The 20,836-nt window shown below is 43.7% G+C and overlaps 1 protein-coding gene across 2 annotated transcripts in view; it reads right to left on the reverse strand.

Annotated features, from left to right (window-relative positions):
* Window positions 1–1,610: 1,610 nt before the first annotated feature.
* PIP4K2A (phosphatidylinositol-5-phosphate 4-kinase type 2 alpha) overlaps window positions 1,611–20,836 on the reverse strand; it is a 176,568-nt gene continuing 157,342 nt past the window's right edge. For both annotated transcript variants that reach the window (XM_057731214.1, XM_057731215.1), the window contains exons 7-10: window positions 16,347–16,460; window positions 7,761–8,004; window positions 6,363–6,466; window positions 1,611–3,783 (exon numbers count right to left, since the gene is read on the reverse strand). In XM_057731214.1, coding sequence (XP_057587197.1) covers window positions 3,703–3,783; window positions 6,363–6,466; window positions 7,761–8,004; window positions 16,347–16,460 — 543 coding nt within the window. In that variant the 3' untranslated portion in view covers window positions 1,611–3,702. The remainder of the gene's footprint in view (window positions 3,784–6,362; window positions 6,467–7,760; window positions 8,005–16,346; window positions 16,461–20,836) is intronic.

Below are 20,836 nucleotides of genomic sequence, written 5' to 3' on the forward strand. Positions count from 1 at the left end.
TCCGTTTATGAAGGAACTTTCAATAATCACTCAGAAGAACTTGTCAACTCTACTTTTCCAGACACTTCACCGGTCTTCTGGGCCACTTTATGGTGTACTGACGGTTGCAGAGCCAGGCCGGTTACAGGGTCAGGCCAGTCGTGTGTGAGGATGGGCTGCAGACAGTGGGGCTGAGCAGCTGGGTCAGGTAACTCTCATGCACAGGGATCCAAAAGGCGGGCAGGTTTCTGCCCTTCAGAGGGTAACTTTTTTATTTTAACATAGCAGTCACATGACTGGAGCTGAGTAAAGTGCTATTTAAGATACGGAGAGAGGAAGAGATGGGGTGTGATTTTAAGAGCTGGAAGAAGACTGTGCGTGTGCAGGACACACACTATGACCACTATTTTTGTGTTAATTACAGAATTCCTGGAGAGGCCGTGTGCAGTGCTGGGGCCGCCAGAGTCCACTAAGAAAGAACTCCAGGGCTTAAACCTCTCGGCCTTGTCGCCTTTCCACTCCCCCGCTTCATTTTACACATTTATATATTATATGCATTACCACTTCATTATTACTATATACAGTTCCTAATCTCTTGTATTTAACCCGTAATCACTATTTCCAAAAGTGCCGCATGAAGGATTAATGCTTCAGACCAACTCTGGTCCTTCTATGAATTAGCAATAACCAGTTTTCTGGGACTAATGTGAATTCAGCCCACAAAATTAACCAAAATGAAAATGAATGTCTGTGTTCCACAAAGAAAATGGAATTTAAGCTCCCTGCTGACCACAGTCAGCTCTGCTGTAACGTAACATATATGTTCCTAAAAATCCCTGCTCTGTGCAAAATCACACAGTAAAAACCACAAGAGCTCATGGGATTGGGACACAACAACCAAAAGTGTCATTAGTGATACACTGAAAAAAAAAAAAGGAGCCTATTAATACAAACAGTAGCACAGTTTTAAACATACTAAATGGTGAGGAAGTACATAAATACAATAAATGTGGCACAGTATCTTGAAAAAGACCCGGAGGATGCCTGTGGTCTTGGGTAGTGGACATCAGAAGGGCTGCAGCTCTTGGGTTGCTGAAAGTGAAGGAAGGAGAGTGATGTGAGTATAGGCAAAGTTGCGGCTCCAGGTCCTGGCCACTGTGCCCCCCAACATGTTGAGCTGAGGTAGATGTTTGAGGGTGTGTCTAGTGTGTTCACATTAGAACGATTACACATTTTCAAAACAAGTGCTACTGCTGAACTGTGTTTGCTCACCTGGCACCAGTGACAATGGAACGCTCTAAAAAGCCTTCTATAGCCACCAATGGCATCCCAGTAAAGTTTCAAAAAAAACGCTGACATACAGAACTATGGCTGATAAATTTTAAAAGTAAAACTATGTAACTTTAAAGGGTAGTCACTGAAGAGATTTCTTTTCTCTGTCTTTATCCATCTTTCAGTAAGTTAGTTTTGTCATGGAAGTCTATTATTTATACTAACAAAATAGTTCACAGGTTGAAGGCAAAGCTCTTGATCATGAAAAGATTCAATTTTGCTTTGACTTCTTCAGGGATCAGCTACAGACACTCTTAGTGCCGAGTATCTAAACTTTGTTTGCAATAGAGACACACAATTGAGTCATCAAAGTGCTTTATTTTGTGAAGCCCGGCTCATGACTGGAGTGTACTGTTAGCACTAGGAGATACAAGGCAGACGTCCTCACTCTGTCCAAAGAGCTGATCAACAGAATGGATGACGGAGACTGTTACAGACAAAAATAAAGCATTTTGTAAACTTCTAAAAGCATACACAGATTGGCCACAAAGGAAACAGTTATGCAAATAATGTATGGGTACCTTCTCTTTACTTCAGGGTCTCCCTTTTGTAATCCTGGATCAAAGAAACTACAGCATAACTTCAGAGCACTGAAAGGGACTCGATGGCAAAATGAATGGTGGGGGGAAATATTAAATCACCATCTCAATTACTTTAAAAACATAAAATACAGGTTTGGACAACCAGGTCACAGTGCTGTTGACATTGTCTGTTGAGGATAACAAATCTATGCGAAGTCAGTAGATGTAGTAGAATGGCCTTGCTGCCGGCTTCCCAGGATTCCGGCCGCCGTCACCGCGTTTTCTGAAGTAAACACACACATATTGGGCACAGCTGCAGGCTTTATAAGCCCTGAAGTCAAGTTGCTGGGAGAGGCAGTATGGTGGGGGTATTTGCTGAGTTGTAAGTAACTATTTTTTTCTTTTCTGAACCTGCCTACAAAAATCATCTCACGTTTTAAACAAAGAATTTCAAAGGCACAGCTTTAGCACAGTGTATAAGTTGATAACCTATTCTAAGCAAGTCTAATATTTTAGCTTGACGCCTTTCAGAAAATGCCAGGAAGTTGGTAAATACATGATCGATGTTGGAAATTTATAACTTGATTAGACACAATCAGCACAGTTTAGGGCAATGAATTCACATAACCAGATCTGGGTTAAACATTTTCTTTAAAAAAAAAATCATTAGGTTGATAAATGTACATCTGGAGGAAAACAACCCTTTTCCTTTTCCTGTAAAAGACTGCCTACCATGCACTTTGAATAAAAAATTCACCCCCAAAACGTGACTGCAGCATACATCTCAAAATATGACAAACATTATTTCACCTATGCTGTAAAATGACTTTACATGTAAACTTCAGAAATCGCATGCTGTACATTAAATTTTTAGATTCAAAAATATCCCTGTTTTCCTAATAATGTAAACAGTAATACTGAGGGGTTTCAGGTAAAGGGCAAATTCATAACAAAATACCACTGTTGTATCAGGAGAATTGAGAGTTCTAGATGCTTTGCTCACTTTCCCACCCACCAAGGGAGATGTAGATACCATTGCCCAAAACTATGCACTTTTCAGGTAAGCTTTATTTTTATTTTGTAGCATTAATTCCTATATTGCAACGTAAGAGTGTATCAGTGAAGAAGCTCCAGGCAAGAAAAGAGAAGTAAGCAGTTTTCCTGGACATATTTACTGAGGTGAAAATGTACAGAGAGAGTCACTAGGGGCATCAGCTTCCTGCTGGAGGAGAGGCGTCCGTCCCCGGACACCAGGAATCCTAACACCTGAACCAGGACACGCAGGAGATGCCAGGCTCCTCCGTCCAGCGCCCGGGGTGCCACTGTTAAGGAGTGTCAGTGTGCGTGGTGTAAGTGTAACATCTGCAGTGAGTTTTTTTTCTTTTTAATCACCATCATTATTATTATCTCCATTATTATTACAAATACTGTCTCACATCTGTCAACTCCAAAAAAATAAACTGATCCACAGTTTATCGTGTGGTGCCAACCTGGCTGGTCTGACATGCATTGCTTTCTCCCCCTCCCCCCTGCATGTGCTCACTCACTCACTCACCCATTTATTCGTCCACAGCTGGAATCAGAGGGTTGTTGCCCCAAACACACTCTGACCAAAACTGGTCGGTTTCCATTAATTAATCAATTAACTTTTAAGATGCACACGCACGCGCGCACACACACGTCAGAAATAGCTAGAATGATGCTGGGAAATATCAGGTAGCTGTTAAAGCGAGTAGCCCCCAAATCAGTCATCTTGGCCTGAAGATGTAAACGAGGAGGTGTGCTTCACTGAGTTTGGTTTTCATTTTTCCTGCACCGATGCCACCTCTGTCCTTCCCACACTCATGTCCATCCGTAGTTGTACAGGATGTTACGTCAAGATGTGGCCAATAAAGTCCAAAAAGCGCTTCGAATACTGTTCTGGGTTCACGGTGGAGATCTCTGCACCAGCCTGGGCAGCGTGAGAGGAGAGGAACAGTGATAGAATTACTATCGGTATCTACAGGAACTTCCACTGCAGCTGACTGTTGAAGACAGTCATTTTCAAACCTGTGTAGCCTCTTTTTAATCAATATATTTTTATATTGATAGACATATATTTGTTGTGTTGATTTCTGCTATACAGCGAAGTGAGCTATATATATACATTTTTTTTTTAATATTCTTCTCCATTATGGTTTATCATAGGGACCTCTACTCATAACTCAGGATATCTTGGATATTGGCTTAATAACTAGGGGTCTTATGAATCTGTGTGTGAAAATGAGGCAGTCGTAGGAACAACAGATGCCATTGTTACACACACTGTGACTGCTGCCACTGAAAAAAAAAAGCAACCAACCATGTTTGAGATGCTCCCATCACATGTGGGATCTGCATGGCCTACATTCAGAAGCCACAGGGAGGATACTTCTGTCTCTCAAGAGAGCGGATTGGAGATACCTCGAGAATGACACAAACAGCAACATTTGGCCAAAGGGAAACTCCAATGACAAGGACACAAGGACGGTGTTCATTTTTCAGGACCGAGGTAAGCGGCTGGGTGCTCAGAAGTGAGGGGCGGTGTCAGCTGCCTGGGCTCTTTGCTGGCACCATTATGTAGGTAAAACATAGCGCTGTGACTGCATCTCCCCCAGAGGGGTAGGGGCTGGTCCCCACAGCACAGGCACAGGGGTGCCATTGTCCCAGTTCACAGAGGCCTGCTTGGAGCTGGGAAGCTGGCCCCTTGCAGAGGCTCAGCGGGAGTTTCCTATGAGGAGAGCATAGTGCAGGCCAGCAGACCCTTGGTAGTTACTGGCCAGTTTCCTGAGCTGCACAGGGCAGGACCAGAGTTTTACTATGTCGCCAGGTGCTATTTTTATACACACAGCTCACAGGGGAACCTGTAATTTCCATGCCTGGCCTGGGCCACTGGGATCTCCACGGAGGAGCCCTGGTTTTGAAGGCAGAGAATGGTTCCCAGCAGCAGCTTGACACATTTTTTTGCAAAGAGTAAAGTCTTGCTCTTGCAGACTGCACGTGATGTTAGGCCATGTGCTGTGTCGTGGAGCCGAGCTGGTGAGGTACAGGGGAGACACAAGTGGAACCATGTTTGCTGTGGCACGTTTCCAATTTCACGTGGTCTAGAATATCACAGCAGGTTTGAGGAAAGGTGGGAACAAACACAGAGCATCTCCCCCCTGTTCAGCCTGTTCACCACAAAACCCCATCAGCAAGGCATTAGGACCCTGTCAGCTTGGGGAACTGAAGTGTCAGAGTATTTCCTCCAGGTCACACAACTGGAAAGGAGAAACAGGATTCCAGCCCAGTTCTGTCCTTGCAGTACACCCAGGCTTTTCAACCAGAGGCGAGCATCACAATTACAGGAGCCGTTTAGAGGTCCCTCCCCCAGCTTCCAGAGCTGGGCCCAGAATCAGGGAAAGGGGTGGTGCATCTGGCAGGCACACAGTTTACAAACGTTACTCAGGAGGCTGTGGCGCCAACTCCGGGTGAGAGCTACTGTGTACCCTTCTCTCTGACTGACAGAGAATTTTAACACATTCAGTGGGCCAGGTGAGGTCCTGGTCCGTGCACTGCACACAGCGGGAATACCAAAAACAGTTGACGATGTGACTGAAATATTTCTGTGGCAAATGGGGTATGATGTTAGGCTGGTTCCATTGCTGGGATGACAGCCTCTTTGATTTTAAAATAGAGAAAAGGAGCCTTTCATAGAGGTTGATGTTCTGGTGGATCTTTGTTGGCTCTGCACTTCGGGGAAGCGCCTCTCCTTGCAGGGGGAACGAGCCAGGGCACAGTTCATCCTTGTGGGATGGGCTCTGTGGCCTTTTTGGCACACCTGGAAAGCCAAACTGGATCCCTGTGATGCAAGCACAGTGGAGACGCAGGACCTGTGAAGTCCAACCAGCCAGGTGGGGTTCCCCGGTAGAGCGGGGGCGGGGCTGGGTCCTCGGGAGCAGACCTCTCTACCACTGCCTAGTGACGTGATCCTGGCAAGTTACCGCGAAAGCTCTGGTCCTCAGTCCCTTCACTGGATAAGCAGAAGTGCGCTGGCTGTCCCTCACAGGCTCGTCACAGGGATTCAACAAGCTACCATAGACCGGGAATAGTGAGAGTTCCGAGCAAGGACAATAAAAGCGAGGGATTCATATTATTAAACTTTGATCTCACACAAAAAATTTCTGTCATAGAAAAGAATACAATCCACTGTGCGGAAAGAAATATAATATTGCATATCTTGGAAGCGTCTGAAGCAGAGAATAATGCTTCAGTTCTGAACATTTCATATTAAAACACTTAGCCGTCGTCATGCAGCCCTTTTGTCTTTGAAACATTTTTCGAACAAAAAACAATGCGTAATATTCTCATGATGCGGGGGTGTGCGGGCCCTGACTCTACATGAGCGTGACTCCTGTAGGGACCCAGAGCCGCTGAGGGACTGTGGGCAGCTCAGCAGCAAGGAGAGGACCTGAGCTGGTCCCTGCATGACAGGAAGTGGGGAGCAGAGAGGGAAACCAAACGGATACTTACGCCGTGTTTAACAGTTTTTGCAGCGTGGGCAGCTTTCTTTTTTGCATCATAATGAGTCAGAATGTCAATAATTGCCATGAAGTACACCTCTTTCCTAGGCGAATCTGTAAAGGGATGAGAGTGGTGATTGTGGGACAGGTGATGACAGCACCTGGAAAAGTGCAAGCTGCTGATGGAGGAAGGGGTGAGGGATTCAGTGGGTTGGGGGTCGAAGGGGTCTGAAAACAAAGGCAATAAATGATAGGCGTATCCCTATGAAACAGCTTAACTCTATCCCCAATTCTCTCTCAATTTAAAAAGTAAGAAAAAGAACATAACCCCAAGATATTACCAGTAGAGGTCCAAGGGTGAGACTGAGTGTTTTTATTTTTTGTTCATCTGCATTTTCTGTAATGATTGTTTCTTGCTTTGGTGTAAAGAAAAATGCTATTTAAAACATACCCTCTAAACCAAGCAGAAGTAATTATGTTCCCTAATGCTTTCGTACCATTACATATAACGGTTCCACATTCTCACTGGATCTAGTATCAGAACTGGATAAAGGCACATATCATCCACAATACCCATCTTCTACATATCTCCACAAACAAGCTGTTTCAATTACGGACAATAAGGAAAAGTGCATCTGCTTATGTCTGACTTCGTGTGTGGAAGGGACAGGTTTGATGAGCGAAGTAAAAACACAACTCGCCTCTCCTGGCTGCTGGGCTGAAACAATGATGAACAACAATTTTTATTACTCAAAAAATTAGGTCTGTTTTTATCTTTTTTTTTTTTCATGTGTAAGTAGCTAAGGTAGCATGTAATATTCCTACAAATACCTGATCACCCGGATTTTGAGGATTAAGATGGATCTTACTTTAGAGAAGAGGGCCACAGACCTCTTAATTGGGGGGGAGGAATTCTCATCCCACACCCCAACCAGCTTCAGCACTCCCAAGAAGGAAAGGGCTGGTAGCAATGAAATGCCTGCCCTACACGACGCCCACCAGAGGTTTGGAGTGGACCATGTATGTACTCAGGATAGACTTGTGACACTTGAGATCCACATAAAAGAGACACAGCTAAGAAAAAGATTTTAAAATGTGTCATATATGGTATGGACATTTACGAAAGCACATGCATGTGGGTGTTGTATATATACAACACTCTGGTGTGGTTCCACTCTGTTCCCTCAACATCACACAGCTCAAGGACCTCATCATGTTACATTTCAAAACCAGAGATTACGGTTACCTTTAACATACTTTGTCTTGAAATCAATTGATTGGGACTTTCAAGAATGAATCTTACAGGGCAGCATGCTTTTAACCGGGGTGATGATTACCAGCAGATAACAATGCAAAAAAAAAAAAAATCCAACCAACGGTAAAAAGAGTTGATAGTAACTCAGCTTACTTTCATGGCATTTAATTCCATAAACATCAATGTTTGGGTCAAACTCGCCCGGAGCCAAGGGTGGTGAGCTGTTGAGTGTATTTCCAGGACTGTCGGGAGGGGTTCCGACAGGGTGGGTGCCATCGCTCTCCCCCTCCTCCTCCCCGTCATTCTCTTCACACTCCACCTCTTCCTGTTCGGCTCTCTCCACATCGTGGATTCCCACCAGGAGGCTGTAGTCCATGAGCTTCAACTGGGCAAGAAACTGGAAGGTGGGAAGCGACATGGTCAGTGATGCCTTAAACACAACCCCACGTTTAAATACAGCAAACTCACAAAAGTGCACGTGGGGGAAGGCTGTGAGCGATGGGGTGGCAGAGGCAAGAAGATTTCCCTAAGAGCGGCCAGGAGCCTCTTTTATGGTGCTGTCACGGTCCCTGGCAGTGCCTCCGGCCAAAGTGGTAGCCTCACACTTCGGGCTGGTGCAGAGTGAGGCTTATTGCCCTGAAAGGCAAAGCTGGATGCCGAGAGGGACGCATTTATCACATCGAGACTGGACTACACAAAAGAACAGAGAGCATGACTGGCAAGGAGGCACCGGGAAGAAAACGTTTCTCCCAACAATTAAGACTGGTTAATGGGGAAACCAGGGACCTCCCACGTAGCTTCCAGGGGAGCCTCTCCCAACAAGGGCTTGTGAAAGCACTCTGAAGTGCAGCACACTCCGTGGAGGAGAGCGTTATGCTGTCTATCACAAGTAAGTACAAGCACCAATGTCCCAATCAGCCAGCAAATGCCCGTGTCACTGCTCTGGTGAATAACACTGTCCTTCAGTCCTGCTCGGCGGTTTCCTCCTGATGGAAGCGGGAGCCGGAGACGCTCCTCTGTCGCCCCCTCCCATGCCTAGCCCAGTGCCTACCCCAACTGATCCCTTAATCTAGGGGCTCTCTCTGGCCTGTTCCCCTCACCCCCACTGCATACCCTGGATGCCCTCCAGAGGTCTGCACACAGCTGGAGACGCTGCATTGCCAGGTGGCAACATCTACCCACGTGTGTGTAGTGGGTTCAGGGTGTATGGGGGCTTGGCCAGACTGGGTCCTGCTCAGCTTGTAGGGTGGCAAAGCAAAAGCCCCCTTCTCCCATCCCTTCTTCCTCTGGGCCCCTGGAAGGTCCCTGGGAAGTAGCAAAGATTGGATGTTGCCTGAACTTCCCCTTCCGGTCCTCTGGCAAGGGAAGAATTTGATCTTGTCACGTCCCTGCTTAAGACCTTTCAATGGGGTCTCATTTCTCACAGAGTAGAAACAAACTCTAATATGGTCGATGGGACCTGGATAGTTGGCCTCATCACCTCTTGGGCCATCTTGAACCCTCTTCTGGCCTGCCTCTGGCCCTCTCACTGCACCCCTTCATCTCCCCTTTGACCTTCAGGTCTCAGCTGTAGGACACTTGCTCACGAAAGTCTGTCCCGATTCCTGCCTGGGCATGTGTGCACTGCACACTTTCCCCAAAGGACACCTGGCTTAGCCGCACGCTCATTAGATTATCTGAGTAACTTCTGTCTTCCCCAAACACCGCAGCCCCATGAGGGCAGGATCTCTGGCTGTTTTTGCCCTTGAAATCGTGCATCATAATAGTCAAATCCATCTCACCTGCCTTCACTAATCAAGGTCTTTTAAGACTTGCATGTCCTCCAAGGGCCACATAGCCTAAACAATGATACCTGCTCAGCTGTTTTCTAGGAACTTGGAGTCAGCTGTGTCTAGTTTGAGCTGAGCCGGTTAAGACTGGATAGGACCACCGACCCTCCAACTGGGCATGCGTGAGTGTCCTTTTACACGTGCAGAGGATGGAAAGCTTGGATCATGTAGAGGCCAGTAGCCTAGCTACACCTGCGCAGAACAAGGATTCCGGAACCTTTTCCCAATCGCCTCTCCCCACTCTCCCCACGCCTCAGACCGCCCTGCTGCTGTTTATCCCACAAACACCTCGAGCCCCTTGGTGGAGGCAGATTTGAGATTTGCTCTTCGCACTTGGCTGCCTTGTGAATAAACTCTCTGCTGCAAACCTCAGCGTCTCAGTGTTTGGCTTGCTGGCACAAACGAACCTGGTTCGGTGACACCCTCACTGCACTCCTGACTCCCAGGTAAGTGATGTAGCTACTTGGTATTTACTGAATAAGTGAATGGGACGCCTGCTGCTTCTTCCCCATTCCCCCTTACCTCTCCCTAGTTTCCCCTGACCTCTTCCTCTAAGGAAAATAACCACCCAAACCAACTAAGAAAGAAGAATAAAGCAACAACAACAAAAAATTCCTTTGAGACTACAAGAGGCAGCACCTATTGGAAGCAAAATGAGACCATTTACAGTATATCTTTGCCCTGCAGAGCAGAATCTCTCTTTAACATGTAGGTCTGTTTAACCTTCAGATGGTTGACATACAAATACACTTTCGAGTGTGCTTTGTGTATGAGTGTACAAAAGGGGCTGCCGGCAATTAACGTGCCAAGGTCTGGCAGGGAAGGGGTGACAGCCGGGCTGGACGGCCACACAAGGTAGGGTGGGTCTCTAGGCCCAAGTCTTCCCCTGGCACCTGTGCTGCTCACAGCATCGGCCAGACCCGGAGCGCCTTTGCTCCTCTCCCAGTAAGGAAGCATTTGTGTTAAATAACTGAAAGTGACGTTAGCTCCCAGCATCACCCACTAAACTATCAGGGAAATGAAAAATGCATCTCTTGGCAAGAAGTTTTGACGTACCCAAGATCAAGGAAACCAGTTGCAGCCCCAAATGGGGATTATATAAGAAGTGGGGATTATGTAAGTCTTCAAATCTGTGTGACTGAGACAGAAACGGAGAAGACCAAGAACAGCGCAGCGGTTAAGAGTATAGCCTTTGCTGATAAGGGTGACCCATTAAAGTATCAGATAATCCTAAGTAAAATTTTAAGAATATAATTTTTGGAGTCAGATGGGCAGTTACATTTTATATTACTAGCTCTGTGCCTTGACGATAAATTCACCTCCCTGAGCCTCAGTTATTCTAACTATAAAATGGGACAACATCACTAAACTCACAGGGGTGTGGAAAGGATTAGAGAGAATGTAGTGGAGGCAATGAAAAGTGCCTTGTATGTAACAGCGGAAGCGGTTTTGATACCTGTGTGTTGTTATTGTGGTAAAAACCTTTTTTCATCAAGTATGTAACTTAAACATGGGCACAGGTTCAAGTGAGGTGGGCCAAAAGGGGAGACGTGTTGAAGAGTGCCTTGACTCCTCAGTTCCTACCATCATAAAACATCATTTAAAATCTCTACTAAAGTAGAAGGAAACACAGTGTGGCAGCAAACCTGAGATTCTTGCTAGAGAAAGTCCCTGCTGAGCATTACAAAACTACTGTGGGCTGAAGGTGACAAGCCCCAAGGAGTAGACGGGTCCAGGGCTTCCTTGGAGGGTCTGCCTCCAGCTAACATCAGGAACTTAATACACATTTGCTGTTTTCTGCGTATCCCTTTGTGTCGAATTCAAATTTAGTGATTTCTAAGTACGTAAGGTTTCAAAGCATGAAGATTTTTAAATCTTTAGGTCTCCTGCTTTCCGCGAGACCTTAATCAGTTTCTTTTCCCCTCAGAATACCCCATCTAACCTGCTCCCCTCATAATTAATTCCTCATTATGCAAATCTGAGCTAGTATCTTCCTCAAGGTCTTAACGAGCCCTGTCACAAACAAACTCTTCTAGAAAATGGTGTGGCTAAAGAGCTGTTAATAAACTCTCCTTCTGCATGTCTTCTTTGGAGAAATGTCTACTTAGGTCTTCTGCCCATTTTTCAATGGGGTTGTTTTTTTGCCGTTGAGTTGTATAAACTGTTTATATATTTTGGAAATTAAGCCCTTGTCCGGTTGCATTGTTTGCAGATATTTTTTCCCCATAGGCTATCTTTTTGTTTTGTTTACGGTTTCCTTTGCTGTGCAAAAGCTTGCAAGTTTGATTGGGTCCCATTTGTTTATTTTTGTTTTTATTTCTATTGCCTTCGGAGAATGACCTAAGAAAACACTGGTACGATCTATGTCAGGAATGTTTTGCCCATGATCTCGTCTAGTTTTATGGCATCACATCTTTATGTTTACGTCTTTAAGCCATTTTGAGTTTATTTTTGTGTATGGTGAGAGGGTGTGTTTTAACTTCATTGATTTACATGCGGCTCTCCAACCTTCCCAGCACCACTTGCTGAAGAGGCTGTCTTTTTCCCATTTTATATTCTTGCCTCCTATGTTGAAGATTAATTGATCATAGGTGTGTGGGTTTTTTTTTTTTTTTTTTTCTGGGCTCTCTATTCTGTTCCATTGATCCATGTGTCTGTTTTTGTGCCAGTACCACACTGTAGCTTTGTAGTATTGTCTGAAGTCTTGGAGGGTTATGCCTCCTGCTTTGTTCTTCTTCCTCAGGATTGCTTTGGCAATTCCGAGTCTTTTATGGTTCTGCATAAATTTTAGGATTAGTTTTTCTAGTTCTGTGGAAAATGTCATGGGTAATTTGATAGGGATCGCATGAAAAGATGTTCAACATCTCTAACTATTAGAGAAATGAAAATCAAAACTACAATGAGGTATCACCTCACACCAGTCAGAACAGCCATCATTAAAAAGTCCACAAATAACAAATGCTGGAGAGGGTATGGAGAAAAGGGAATCCTCTTACACTGTTGATGGGAATGGAAATTGGTGCAGCCACTATGGAAAACAGTATGGAGGTTCCTCGAAAAACTCAAAGTAGAGTTGCCATATGATCGAGTAATCCCATATATCCAAACAAAGCTATAATTCAAAAAGATACATGCACCCCTATGTTCACAGCAGCACTGTTTACAATAGCCAAGACATGGAAACAACCTAAATGTCCACTGACAGATGAATGGATAAAGAAGATGTGGGGTGTGTGTGTATACACACACAATGGAATACCACTCAGCCATCAAAAACAATGAACTAATGTCATTTGTAGCAACATGGATAGACCTGGAGATTATCATACTAAGTGAAGTAAGTCAGAAAGAGAAAGAAATATCATATGATATCACTTATATGTGGAATCAAAAATATGATACAAATCAACATATCTATGAAACAAAAATAGACTCACAGGTATAGAGAATAGACCTGTGGTTGCCAAAGGTAGGGGGTGGGGAAGGGAAGGAATGTGAGTTTGGGATTAGCAGAGGCAAACTATGATATACAGGATGGATAAACAACAAGGTCCTACTGTACAGCACGGGGAACTATATTCAACATCCTGTGATAAACCATAATGGAAAGAGTATGAAAAAGTACATATATATTTTTTAATAAATATATATAAGTATAAATATATATATTTAACTGAATCACTTTGCTGTACAGCAGAAATTTGTAAATACAACACTGTAAATCAACTATACTTCAATAAAATTTAAAAAAACCCTCTTTACAACACATTTGAATTCCCTTTATTTGCTAACTTTATGAACACACTTGTTCTACTGAATTAGCACCTCCCAACATACCTGTGACACAGGATTAAAATTCTGACCATCCCTATTTAAGTTATATTTAATTGCTTAAGAGCCTTACTAATCCTCCCTTGGAGAATTTTTATTAGAAAACAGTCTCAACTGTGCTCTCATAAACATCTTTAATCTGCATTTTATATCAGCAGTTTAGGAGTGTGGCCATCAATGGCCTCAAATCCCAGTCTGAATTTAGTAGCTGTGTGTCTTTGAGCAAATTACATAGTGTCTTTGGGCTCAGTTTTCTCATCCATAAACTGGATGAGAACAGCACTGAACCTCAAAGAGTTAGAAGAATGAAGAGAGATAATGACTGCACGGGAAGGACACGCTCTGTGTGCTCTGTAAATGGTGGCTGCCAACCATCCCTCTACCCCCGCTCCATCACTCCCTGCCCTCCCCCCACTCCTGAGAGAGACATGAGGGATGAGATAGCCTGTGATGGGGCGGCAGCCACCAGACACAAAGTGCAGTTTCGAGTTGTATGAAATCTGGATCCCAGTGTGAACCAATGAGAAGTGAGCGCTGCTCCTCCGTGGTCACAGTCAGAGCTGAGGACGAGTGGGTCAGAGGGCGAAAGTGACTTTTTACTCTCCATGGAGTGCTTTTTTCTGGAGAAAAGGGCTCACATATTCTCATGTGTAAAGTTATCAGAACTAAAGTGCTTTGCATGGCATATGAATAGAACAGAATTTCAAACGCGGAAAAAAGCCATTGGGTTCTTATTTTCCTACAAAAATATTTATTGAGCTGTGATAAACTCTTCCTTTACTTAAAGCATTGAGTCATCCCCATCCCCCAAATCCTGTACTTAAACAGGCCAGCGAGCTAAATTAGAAAGCATGGAACTGATGGAAAAATGAAACTAGATTACATTCTAGTCTCATTATCAAGATCAGATGTCAAGCTACTTCACCATAATTACCTGCTTAAAAATTTAATAATGCTTCTCCATGAATTTCAAAACTAGACACTTACCAACCATTGAGAACTTATTAAAATGAAAAAACGTTTTATGTCTTGCCTCCATTTCAACAAAACAGCTAAGTGCAAGAGCCATGGATGGGATTAAAATTACCAAATCCTCTAATCAACGACACTATTAGAGACAATGAAAGGGCGAAGAGAATCCTTGTGTGATTCAACTGTAAATTTGACGGCTTCAGTTACACGTTATTTCTGGGGTCTAAATATCACAGTGATATACAGCTGACAGAAAAAAGATGAAAACCATTTTTTCTAGCAGATCAGATAACCCCGAGGGCTATTTACTGTAATTGCTAAAACAATATTATTCTCGGGATCAAAGACTTGCAGAATAATGAATAAAATTCTCAAAGAGTATGTCTACCTCTGGCACTTTGTTATCAGATCAAGTTGACCCCAAAGTAAAAGGGAAACACTTAACTAATATGCATTTTAATAAAAACCACTGACAACTGAGGACAAATAAATGTTTAATAATGAGAAACTGGAGAAAAACTAATTCTTAAAAAAGACAGGTGTATCCTTCACAAGTAACCAATATCTAGGTTCTAATCAAAGCATATACACGCTCTAGGTTAAAGTGCAAAAAAATTTCTTAACTTATAACCTAAAAATAATTGTGAACTAATTTGGTCAGTCTGCATGTCTTGCAATGAAAGATGTCAGAAGATTAAAAAGAAAATTATAATACTGCTTCTGCCCTCATGGGGGATATAATCTAATCCATGACATTTGTTCTTTGGCCCCAGTCATTTTGTTTGTTTGTTTGTTTGTTTTGGGCTCTGCCAATCGGCTTGCGGGATCGAACCCAAACCCCAGCAATGAAAACGCCGAGTCCTAACTACTGGACTGCCAGGGAACTCCCAAGTCATTTTGTTTTTAATGACACAAGAAAAAACCTTTCCACAAAGCCTCTCTAAGTAGCAGATCTGTACTGGTATGTGGGGAACTGTATTTCAAAGTTTAAAAAAAAACCACCAAAAAATGCACACACATGAACAAAACTAACAGCTGAGAAATATGTAGCTTAGTAACTGTCTAAATTAGAACTCTCTTTACACTGTTTTGTAACCTAACAAACTTCAAGAAAAGAACTTTTTTCCTGAATTTATTTCTAGAAGAATTATATATGAGGAAGTTCAACAGGAGAATTGCAATGCCTTTACAAAAAATGAAAGATAGGGAAAGGTGTTATTTTTAATTCTTAAAACAATTTTTACAAAGAGAGCTCCATTATAGACTAAAAGCCCATCTCCACATAGTATTTTATTTCTCATAACATCCTTCCTGACCCTGGTGTCCTAAACTGCCTTTGTGCTGTTCCCATGCTGTGCAAATCTGTCTTGATGGGCCCAATGACACTTAACTTCATAGAGTTAGGGCTGGTGGCAATATTAAGCAACTGAGGTTGCGTTTTCTAACACCGAAATGTGGTCTAGATGAAGAAAACCCCAAACTCGAATAGTTACTATACACTGTCGACATGCTCTGCTCTTTGACAGAATGCAGTCAGTCCCCTCCACCCCAGCCCTGGTTGCCATGGGCAGTCAGTCTGAATGGGCTGTAACCACGCACAGGCTACCCACCCCCCCAACAAATAAGATGGGAACCTGGGGGAGGGGATGCCTGCAGAAGACACCATGTGCTTGCTTTTGTTTGTCCTCTAAAGCAGTGGTCCCCAACTTTTTGGCACCAGGGACTGATTTCATGGAAGACATTTTTTCCATGGATTGGGGGGGTGGTTGGGGAGGGAGACAGTTTTAGGATGATTCAAGTGCATTACATTTATTATGCACTTTTTTTCTATTATTATTCCATCAGCTCCACCTCAGATCATCAAGCATTAGATTCCGGGGGTTGGGGACCCCTGGTCTAAAGGAGGGAGCTGCTGAATTGGCACACTTCTCTTTTAAACCAGATCACATATGAGATATACCTGTTTATATCGGCTTTGGATAATCTACAACATATATTTTTGCCTTGGTTGCAGATTTAAATAGATGGTTTTAAAAGCTCCTAAAAACCTAATAGTGTTGACATTCATACAGTGGGACCATCCCTTATATTGATTTTTTTTTCTTACCTCAACATCCTTCTTCAGTTTTTCCATGAATATCTTTTTGTTGTTGTCATCAATATAAATCTTCTGACCCTCATTAATGAAATCATTATCCTTTAAAGTTGGCAGTTCTTTGGCCTAAAACAAACAAACAAAAAAAAGATGAGGAAAAGAATAAGGAAGAAGCTTGACTATAATCTAAAAGACGCGTACGCCCTCCAATCCTTCAGGTTGAGTTCCCACCCCTGGAAGTTGAGTTTGCCCTGTTCACTGCAGGGGTCTTACCCAAGGCAACGACCTGTGAGGTGGCTTGAGTGCCGCAAGGGGGCACCAGTGAGCTGTGACCGCTGGAAGCACTCCCACTAGGAACGGAGGGTCAGACATACTCCATATTATGAGGCTTTTGTAACAAATTTCATGGTTTTCATATGAGCGAACCTGACTGCTTTCTTAAAGAAGATTCACTTTCTTACAAGAAGTCTTCTAAGTACAGAATTCACATTTTTGGAATTCTTTGTCAGGAACCCTCAGTTTTCTTACTGGTACAACCCAACTCCACCTCCATGCCACACCCCTTTCCCCCCACCAACACACACACTTTTGGGATCGCCTTTGTTGAGTTCATGTCACAAATAACATGTTATCTTGCTCAGAAAAGCACAATCTATAATCCTATCTAATTGCTGAGTCAGGGCGAATCTGCAGCCAGAGGTTAGCCAAGCCTTCCTGCACACCACTCCAAGAAGGAAATTCTGTTTTCATTTGGACAATATCGGAGGAAAATGTCTTCTAGCGAAAAGTATATTAAGATGAGAAATTCTACCCTTTAAACATAAACAAGAGGGTAATGAGCTGGCAACTAAACTATCTGTATGCGGACAACACAAAGTAATGGGTGATTATCAGAACATGGGTCATGAGCAAACAAACAAAAAACAACCACCTGGCTTGAACTGAAGCGTATAGGATAATAGAGGCAAAGAGCTTTAAAACAGTGTGGATTATTCTATTCAACTTTGTGCAACCTGCCTTCTGGGAGAGTTCAAAACCCCTCCCCATTCCTTTTGGCTATCTTTATAAGAAATAACCACTCCTGCCTATTTCTTCCAGTTGAAAGGAATCCAACATAATACATTGCCTTTCTTAGTATACTAATGACTGCCTCCTTTCCATAAGTGTGAACTACATGGGCAGGGCCGTGTGGCGGGGAACCCAAGGAAAGAGCATACTCTCCTTCCTGGTCTCCACACTGCCTCCCCTTCATTCAGAGTGATTAAAAACTCCCTGGGTACCTCCATCTACTGAACCACCTTCCAAATCCCTGAAATGCTCACTTTTTCCTTTGTATTCTGTAAGGTACACAACATGTATGTAAACTGCTCACATCTACCTGGACACACACACACATCTACGGGTATTATGCAGTTCTAAATTAGCAGCTTTGCTACTCATTTTAATTTTGAGAAAATCTGCAATTTTGTGAGTTTTGAATTTGACAGAACTACTGCCAAAATAATTATCCTTACAAAGCAGGTATAGCAAAGCTCAGAAATCCAAGGATTCCAATCAATAAGTGTTTACTGAATGACTGTCACGTATAGGAATATGAAAATGAATAGGTCAACATTTCTATTCTAAAGGAGTTTGTCATCTTGTATGAGAGACACGAGAGCAAGTAGGTAAGAAAACAAGGCAGCATGAGTTGGGTAAGGCCTACAGATAAATAATATGCTTCCTGGGGAGACACTGATCTACTTTCAGATACTTTCATTCTGAGTCAGAATCTAAGGAAATGAAATGCAGTGCCATTCTTCACAAAAACTAGGGAGGGGCCTGGTGGACTAACTCCTTAAGTTTCTCATTAATCATTTAAAAATGTAAAATGTAAAAGAAAACCCTGAATGTGAAGATAGTCTGTTAATGTTAAATGTTTGAGTCAATCCCACAGACCCTAAATTGTTCTTTTCTTAGAACTGAAACATAGTTTCACAGTGAATAAAATGCAAGGATCTGAAGATTAACAAAACTCAGAGGCCAGTGAGAAGCTAAGCATTGTCAGAGGTACAAAACCGGGGTGCTTTAGAAAGCAATGAACCCAGATCTATACACTAACACAGGAGATGGAGAAGGAGGATGGTTCTCCAAACAGACAACTTGGGCATTCGTCTGTTCAGGGGATGGTGGCGTGTGTGGTTGGGGGCACTGAGGATTAAGATCTGTCTAAACTCTGCAACTCATTTTATATGTGTAGGCAAAGAAGGGGAGAGGAATTTTTGTGCGTGAGAGAAACCTGAAGGCAGGGATGATACATGATCTGTGTTGGTGATACCAGTCCCATTAGTGGAGATGAATGCCATTTCAGGGTCACCCCAGCAGAATTACCTCATGTGACAGGGAGAGTATAATCCGACCTCATAAAACTCTGGACACCCTGTACTATATTACTAGGCTTACTTGTGAATTTCGCAGGCACTAGGGATGTATTTAGATTGGATCAAATTCAAAAAAGGGCAACCAGATTGGTTAAAAGACTTAAGGGCTTATTGAAAGGCTCAAGAGGAGTAGGCGGATCCTTAGGGCAGCTGCTAGAGGAACCCAACGCTGGTCCACAAATGCTCACCCCCTGGTGTCAGCAAGATGGCAGAGCCTTTAGGAGCATAGGGTTTTGGAGACATGAATCCTGAGGTTCCCACCCTCTACCCACCCCTTACTTGCTAGGGGCCAGTTCCTGGAACCTTGCAGGCTGTTTGCATATGTGTAGAAGGGGGAGACCCTGCTAAGCCCCTGAGATGCATCCATTTGTTTAAGTGCGTCATCTCATTTACTTTCCGAAACAACCTTAAACTCCCCGGATCCAACCTTAAACTCCCCGGATCTTTTTTAACAGACAAGGAAACTGGGTAAAGTGAGGTAACACAGCTAAGGGCTCACAGCCTGGTAAGTGGAGCTGGTAAGCCAGTTCCCGCGCTGCGATGGGGACCGGGGCCGCCTGACTCTTAGTACAGCTCTGCTTTTAGCAGAATGACTGAGAATTCGACCAAAACCCATGTGACATTTAAATAGTGAGGCAAGTGGCACTTATTGTCACTGCTGTGAGCATTCAGTAACTTGTATGGATTTAAAGCTGGTCTTACAGGCTGAGAGACTGCAAAGAAAATGTTTTCTTTAAAAATAGAGCTGAACTATTTTCTACGAAGAACGAAATGTCAAAGATGAAGTTGTCTGACAGTGACGCACCCTCAAGAAAACCTTGCTGCCTGGCTTCTTAAAATTTTCAATATATCCCTCTGATCATGAGCAGCGTTTATATTGAAGATGCACTCTTTTTTTAAGTGAGGCAAACTTTTGCTGTGGATTAATGAACATCATAAACTCTTGGTGTAACACTGCCCACGAAGGTGATGTCTGCAGGGCAGCACAGAAATAACTGTGGGCAGCAACCCAGCCCACCCTTTGCTTTGCAACACCGGGCTCCGTGCACGTAGAGGAGTTCTGAAAGCTTCGAACGCCCTGGGTCTGGTTCCTTTAATGGGCATCTTTCCTATGCTTTCTAGCTCAGTGCAGACACCAGCCAGAGGGCAGAGGAAACCACCAGGGCTAAAGACATCAGCTCAGAAACACTTCTGAACTGTGGACTCAGAGGCTGGCTTCCAGCCAGCGGTCAGCCACCTTTCTGAAGTGGTTGTAGGTTGAGTCTTCATGTATTAGCTCTGAATTAAGTTCTCCTGGCCAGCTTCATGTAGACTGGGAGGCTCCAAACGTGATGGGGAATTGCAGTACCTCAAACGGTACCTACTGGGAGGCAACGCCAAGGAGGACGAGGCATGGAAGGGGAGTGAGGCTGTGTACAACCAAACCCAGCACAGCCCAAGTCTAACGCTGGTTCCCTTTTGCAGGAAGTGATTGTACTGGGGTGGGATGGACTCAAAACGGCATTCATCTCTACTAATGTGACATGTAAATGTACAAACACAGCTAAAGGCACAAGCAGAGCGACACCAGTCCCCCTGCAACCGAGCTATCCTGATTTTGCTGTGTGGATGAAACTGGCAGAGCGAATATCCCTGGCACTTTCCTGCTGGGTGGTGCCAGCCCCCGGGCAGACTCAGTATGGCCCAGGTTTCTCCTTGGGACACAGACTGAAGAATGAGCTTCTGAGCACACACTGGATCCAGGCGGCCTGTGTTATATCTCAGCTCCTCCGGTTATTAGCTGTGTGACTTTGAGCACGTTACTTAACCTCTCTCTGACTTGGCTTCCGCATCTTTAAAGGGGGATTAGCAAACAGCACTGTGGTGAGGATTACACCCATTCATACACCTAAAAAGCTTAGGGCCCTGCTTGCCACGTGGACCGTTATATATAAATATTCTTATTTGCTGGTCATATTCTCAAGTACAGCATGTGCTACAGAAAAGTTCACCACTGGTAAATCCAGAGCAAGATTTAAAAAAAAAAAAAAGTTGGCATATTTAACACTTTTATAATAGCTGGGGTGTTTAGACTCAGCTGCT

Source organism: Hippopotamus amphibius, chromosome 4 (genome assembly GCF_030028045.1).
Source record: "Hippopotamus amphibius kiboko isolate mHipAmp2 chromosome 4, mHipAmp2.hap2, whole genome shotgun sequence".
Lineage (NCBI taxonomy): Eukaryota > Metazoa > Chordata > Mammalia > Artiodactyla > Hippopotamidae > Hippopotamus > Hippopotamus amphibius.